A 6,608-nucleotide genomic window follows, 5' to 3' on the forward strand; every position below is an offset into this window, starting at 1 on the left:
CGGGCCGTCCCCCCCGGCTGGGGCGGTGGCAGCTCTGCTCTGTGCTGCTGGCGACTCTCTGTGGCAGCATTTGGGGTTTGCCAGCCCTGCTGCAGGAGACATCCGCAGCGAGGGCCTGGCTCCCGGTCGCAGGGTCTTAATTAATTGCCAGCCTTTTTGGACAACTTATGATAGGAATAAATACCAAATCTGTGGAGGTCCTGACACATCGTTTTGTTTTGTGGCAGGATGGAGGGAGGGCTTGGGAACCCAGCTGAGCTGGAGCCTCAAGGCTGCTGAGGTTTGGAATCAACCTTTGTTTTTCCCTTTTTCCATTTTTTCTATATTAACGTTATACAATTTATTTTTAATCAAAATTATCAAAGACAACTCTAGGATACAAAGAACAAATTACCTTAGGAAATGGTGACGCCATCATTCTGGCAAAATAGCTGATGCTAAGGGTCCAGTGAGGTGAACCCTGGCTCTTGATTCAACGAGGGAAAGGCATCTGTTAATGTACTGCTCACCTCTCCCAGCATTCCCACAGCCCTTGTGTTCAAGGGCAGTAGCATTTGCACTCCTGTGTGGCTCTGGAAACTCGGGCACAGGCAAAGTGAATGCTTGCAGGATAACAATCTGCCTTCTTGAGCATCATTTTGAGAACATGGATGACACTGGAAGTCCTTAGGTGGCTGTGTGCTCCGATTGCCAGTAAAGTCACTCTCCAAAGATAATTACAGCTACAGGTGGACCTGCCGGATTATGCTTTGCTTTTTCTCCAGCTGAAGAACAGCGCATTAGGAAATAGTCAGTGTTTGGAGTACTGATTGCTATTAGCAGAATCGCCGGAAGGGCAGAATGCATGTGCAGAGGGCAAACCCAGAGTTTTAGGCAATCGTTTACAGAGTTTTTGAAAGGACACATACCCTGACTATATTTTTAGTCTTATGTGTGTTTTGTTTTGTTTTGTTTTCCTTTGATGAATATGCACAGCTGAGTTGCAGTTTGCTTTCATCTGCTTTCTGGTCGGGAATGTGTATGATGCATTTGAGCACTGGAAAACACTCTTAAACATCCTGTGCCGATCTGAAGATGCCATAGGGAAGTATCAAGACCTTTACGTCAATCTCATTTCTGTGCTGTATCACCAGCTCAGTGAAATTCCAGCTGATTTTTTTGTGGACATCATCTCCCAGGACAACTTTTTAACCAGCACCTTACAGGTATGTTTGCGCCTGTCTCTTGAAAAATGGGAGTGGGAGGAGAGAGCATGCAGGGCATCAGAGCTAATTTGGGGAGAAGCTGTAAAAAGAATTAAGCTATTGTTGAGCTGCATGGGAGATAGTGAGTGTATAAAAAACCCATTTTTTTACATTTTCCCTGTGTTATTTACAAATAAATGCCATTTGCTTGTCATCTCAGAGTTTGATCTGCTCAAGCTATGCCTAGAAGAGTCTAATGCAGTATAAAATTGAACTAGTCCACATGCAGAGAGGCCAGCAGAGTGAGGCAACAAGAGGAAAGGCTACTGAAGATGGCTGCAACAGAGAATGGGACCGTGTCTTTTTTATTATGTTTTCCTTGTAAATATTGCTGAAGGTAGCCTGCTACACTGGCACGGTTTTAGAGTTCTGGAGTGGCGCATCTAATGTGATGGGACTGCACCAGCATATTTTTTCTAAAAAATTCTAAGTCCTTCAACTACATTAAGTTGAACAGCTATGACAGAGGCTGAGCAAGTGCAAGACGATGCCTGTTTGCTTATTTTTTTCCCCCAAATGCCATTCATTCTTTTTTTAAACAAACCCAAAACTTTGGCATGAAAGACTGATGATGCTCATTTTTGCTAGGCTTGAATGGTATGCTTACTATGCAGAGAAGTTGCAGTGAAACCTTATTAAGCTTAGGGCCGTGATAGTATTTAAGAAGCTTTTCCACTCCTGTTAGCGTTAAGCAAAGCTGAAGATTTCCTATAATAAAGTTCTTACCCAGAGGGAATTTATGGTTAATCCAAAATGCAGAAAACACTGCTTCTACTGAGACAGGCATGGGTAAATCTGTAATTCAGCACTGGTAAAACCAGTTACTCCCACTGATTGTAACAGTGCTAACAGCTCAGCAAACAAACTAGTCAAAACTCGGTGGAAAAAAAAAAAGCCAAAACCAGATACACTGGTGAAACTCAGCAATGGAAACTTAATCCCAGCAGAAACGGTAGTAAGTTATGTTGCAGGTGCTTGATGCAAATTGGTAATGCTTTCTCCTTTCTTGGAGGGTGGTTGCATTTCTCTACTTGTAACCCCAAGTTCTTGCTGTAAATTTGGGGAGGGAGGAGGTGTTTGTTTTTAACTTGCTGGGTAAAACGTCATGGGAAGCATTTGCTTTAATCAAGTGACGTTTCTTCACTTTTTTGTAATTCGGATTCATAAAAGTCTCTTTTTAAAATTTTTCTTTTATTTTTCTTGGTGTGTTTTTTCCATCCCATTACAAGACTGGAAAACCTTGCTCTGTTTGCAGCATGCTCACAGAGCGACACTTTGCACTGTCAATTTACAGCAGTCTTGTATGCCCTTGGATTTCATCAGTCTCTGTTTTTCACTCTAAGCTGATGCCTTTAGGTGGCTGTGCTGCCTTCAATGATCACTGTTAAGCTCTAGCAGGAGTCACCACATTCTAGTAACAAAGAAGAAATTTGCCTTATGGTTGAACTGAGCCTCTCCTTGCTAAAAGTGCTCCGTTTCTCTGCTCCTGTGGGATTTCCCTGATGTGCTGAAATAATGCCAGGGAACTTCTGGGACTTGCCTTACCCAGTCACTTTATGTACACAGCCGTCAGAGTTAAGAGTCTTAACTGGATGTGGGCAGGTGGATCAGAAGAAGTGCAAAATGGTGTGTGTGTGGGGGGGAGTGTATTATCTGTGTTAGCTTTTGCTCAGCTTTGAATACAGCAACTTTATTTCTGTAATCAAATAAAAAAAATAGAGGTTGATCTAAAGCAAGAAGAGTACAGCATAACCTTCACTGACTATGCAGCCCTAACAATGTTTAAAGAAAAAAAATGATGAAATAACTAATTTAATATTCAAATCATTGAGGAGAAGTGGGAAGTATAATCTTTTAATCTTTTTTTTTTTTTTAATAGCAGCCTTGCTGTGTAAGGGAGTTCTGTTATAAAGAGGCAGTTTCACAGTAGACTGAACAAGGAAAAGGGAAATGATCATAAACAAAGCGAGGAACTTTGCTACTCATTGTCAGTGTTTTATCCAGTTGTCAGTAAATCTCTCCCAAATAAGAGCCTGCTTTTTCCCCAGAGGGCTTTCCCTTCAATTCCATCATGCAATGATTTTTTTTTTTTCCCCTTTGGCTTCAAAATGTAAGTTTCATTCTATGGAAATGAGTTCTGGATCACAAGGTCAGAAGAGGAGCAGAAGCAGGCTGATGAGAGATGGGCTCTGAGGCTTTAATGTTTAATCATACACAGGTGCTTTAGCTCTCAAAGTGTGAACAGAAGCTGTGAATTTGTGAAAAGTGGATAGATTTGTGTGTGTTTGGATGATGGAAGGGGGCTATCCTTGGAGGTTAGTCCAGATTTCAGTGCCCTGTGCCTCAAGGGAATGGCTGTGCTGGGGATAACTGGATGTTTTCCATAGAGCTCCCATTCTTCTCTGACCTTCAAGGTAATTTTGTTAAGTTTCCTCTGTATCCTAAGGTGTTGGTGATACCGTATTACAAAAATATTTTGGGGGATCTCCTGGTCCACCCAACCATGAAATATATGGGTATAATTACCTGTTGGCCTTTTTGACACATGCTATAAAATTGGCTATGTGGCAAATGAAAACTGATAGTGGTTTGTGTTTTTTTTTTTCCTTCTGCTCAGATATTTTTCTTTGCTCACACACGATAATTTCGGAACTCCATAGTACATCTTTAATTACATACATACTCCTGCTTGAAGCAAAGTTACTAACCTTAGCGCAAATATTTGTGTCGCTGACTCAGTGGAGTGAAGGCAGGATGTCTGTCTTGGCTGTGGGATGAGAGAAGTGTAGGCTTTGTTTAGGTAGCCCCAAAGCTGGAGTGGTTTCCAGGGTGGTTACATACCTTACCAGTGGCCTAACCTGAAATTTTTCCTGGTGCACCCTGTTGATGACGTCTTTGTAGGAAAGAGATGCACAGCTTGTGCCCTGGCTGAGTTCTTACTAACCTCTACTCTGTTCTTTTTAGGTCTTTTTTTCCTGCACGTGCAGTGCTGCTGTGGATGGGACCTTAAGGAATAAGGCTGAAAAATTCAAGGCTCACCTAACGAAGAAATTTAAATGGGACTTTGAGGCAGAGCCTGATGACTGCGCTCCTGTGGTGGTAGAACTTCCGGAGGGTGTGCAGGTGGACTAAGCAAAATGGTCGCTTAGAAACAAACAGCTTTTTCAGATAACTCTTTCTCCACATCTTCTCCAACCTTGCCAGCTTCCTCAAGTCTGTTTCTGAAGCTGATTCCTCTTTCTGCTGTAGAAGCAGATGTGGAAAACCCAGGAGGATTCCTAAGTTTGTGAGGAGACCAGAATTATTGGGGGAGTTTGAATATTGTCACATGGCTACTTTGGACGCCTTATTTTTTTCCCTAGCTCTTCTGCAGCATCTCCTCATTCTGTACTCAGTTGACCTCTAGATCCCTGGTCCCTTCCATCCTCCTGGGCTGGAGCTGACACGCTGTTTGGGAGCATCTGTGGTTTACACTTTGAAGCCTTTGCTGCTCCAGTTTGATACCTCCTGAGCGAGGAGTGTAAGGTCACTGCAGCTTTTGACAGCCTGAACCCAGGCTGTGAACTGAGAAGTTCTGCTCTGCCTAGGCTTGCGTTACAGGGATGTAGCCTCAACTGTTTAAAAACTGTGTTGGATGCTTATGCTGTTTACTGTGATTTATTGCAATGATCTGTTGTGGAGGAGGACTCAAAGCCACAGCAAAATTCCTCCCATTTCATACCTCTAATACTGAGGTATCTTATTCCTCACATTCTGTTAAAGCTTTTTGTATTTACTGCTGAGACACAGGTTAGCCTGATGTAAAAGAAGATTAACAGTTTGGTAACAAGAAATAGAATTGTTGCACAGTAGTCACCCAGGTCTTGAAGAAGATAGCCAGCATGAGACAAAAGGTCAGACTTCCACATCTGACACAACTAGATCCTCTGTTTTGTTATAATTGGAAATCTTATGTATTTTCACTGGTGACATTCACTTCTTTCTCCCTGTTTCCCACAGATAGGCTGTAAGAAAACTTGTGGTGCTTGTTCAGAGCTGCACGGGGACTTAGTCCCACCACTCACTTGTTCCCTTCTCAGCTATTAAGACTCCTTCAGGAATTTGTATGCGTGTCTAACAAGATAACATTGTTAGTCTTTTATAGTTCGAAATAAATCTCAAGAGAGCCTTGCCTACAGAAAACACCTGTACAAATAGTTTTCCAGTTGTTTAGCCAAAGCTTATGGTACAGTGACTTTGCCCTCTCTCTCTCATCGGGATGTCCAGTGTCCCCAGAAGTAACATGACATCTGACACCCAAGGACTTGTACTAAAATGGTGCGTGCACAAAGCGCAGCATGTTCTGGGAAGAAAGTATGTGATGAGGTGTTTCCAGACAATTGTGAACTTCCCACAGGAATCAGCTGTCAGAAGCCCTAGTCTTCTCAGAAACAGCTCAGTGCTGTTTCCTCCCTTTCCTCAAGGGCTCTGCATTCCATTACTCTGGTGTCTTGGTTTGTCTGCTTTAAATGCACTCTGTATTGACCACAAGCCCTTAGGGGAGGTTACTCTGATTTGGCAAGTGTTTGTTCTTAAATCTCTCTTTCCATGCTTTCTTAACATCCTTGAGATGTTTTGTACAGCACTTTGTGCTCTCCTCTGGTCTTCCTGCTCTTTGTATCCACAGGCAGTTGCTGCCTTTGCAGTTGCCAACTGGACAGATATTTGTAATGAATGGTCCCAGCTTCGATGAAACCCTTTTGGTTTGTTGTCTCTTTGCACCAACCTGGTGACTGGTTCTGTCGCTTTGGAGCGAGATACCAGTCGCTGATGTAAGTGGCCAAGGTAGCCTGGAGCCTGGGAGCTGCCTGCCTGGAAGGGAGGGAGGAACAGTGCTCTGTGGCTGCAGAGCAGGCTGGCCGGGCAATGCTCCCACTTGTTTGATGGGTGGGTTAATTTGACTGTGTCTTTGGTAAATCTCAAAAACAATAACTGAAAATGAACTTCCAAAATGTGTAATAATCAGGTTCCCATATTGAACTACACTTCTAGCAACTGAGAAAAGAAAATATAATTGTACCTCCATTGTGCTTTTTTCCTTTTTGCAAGGTTGTAATAGGGAGAGATAATATCTCGTATTAGAGCCACAAAATAGGTGGGGAAGAAACAGGCCTTTGGGGACACAGTCCCTTTGTTAGATGTGAAACACAAGCAGCAAACTTTCAGCTAACTACAGGTTGAGGTGTTCAGAATTCAGCTCCATTATATGAATCAATTGCACACTCTGAGGGAAAAGGGAAGCTGGCACATATGAAGCAACATATGCTGGATGTTTACAAGTTTTGGGAGGGGAAAGGGTGCTGTTATTCCTGGTGAAGTCAGCAG

The 6,608-nt window shown here is 42.9% G+C and overlaps 1 protein-coding gene across 1 annotated transcript in view; it reads left to right on the forward strand.

Annotated features, from left to right (window-relative positions):
* AAR2 (AAR2 splicing factor homolog (S. cerevisiae)) overlaps nucleotides 1–4,376 on the forward strand; it is a gene marked incomplete at its 5' end in the record, with an annotated part of 5,304 nt that extends 928 nt beyond the window's left edge. The window contains 2 exons of the mRNA XM_010293224.1: nucleotides 976–1,205; nucleotides 4,209–4,376. Coding sequence (XP_010291526.1) covers nucleotides 976–1,205; nucleotides 4,209–4,376 — 398 coding nt within the window. The remainder of the gene's footprint in view (nucleotides 1–975; nucleotides 1,206–4,208) is intronic.
* Between the last annotated feature and the right edge of the window lie 2,232 nt (nucleotides 4,377–6,608).

The sequence above is a fragment of the Phaethon lepturus genome, unplaced genomic scaffold (assembly GCF_000687285.1).
Source record: "Phaethon lepturus isolate BGI_N335 unplaced genomic scaffold, ASM68728v1 scaffold37948, whole genome shotgun sequence".
NCBI lineage: Eukaryota > Metazoa > Chordata > Aves > Phaethontiformes > Phaethontidae > Phaethon > Phaethon lepturus.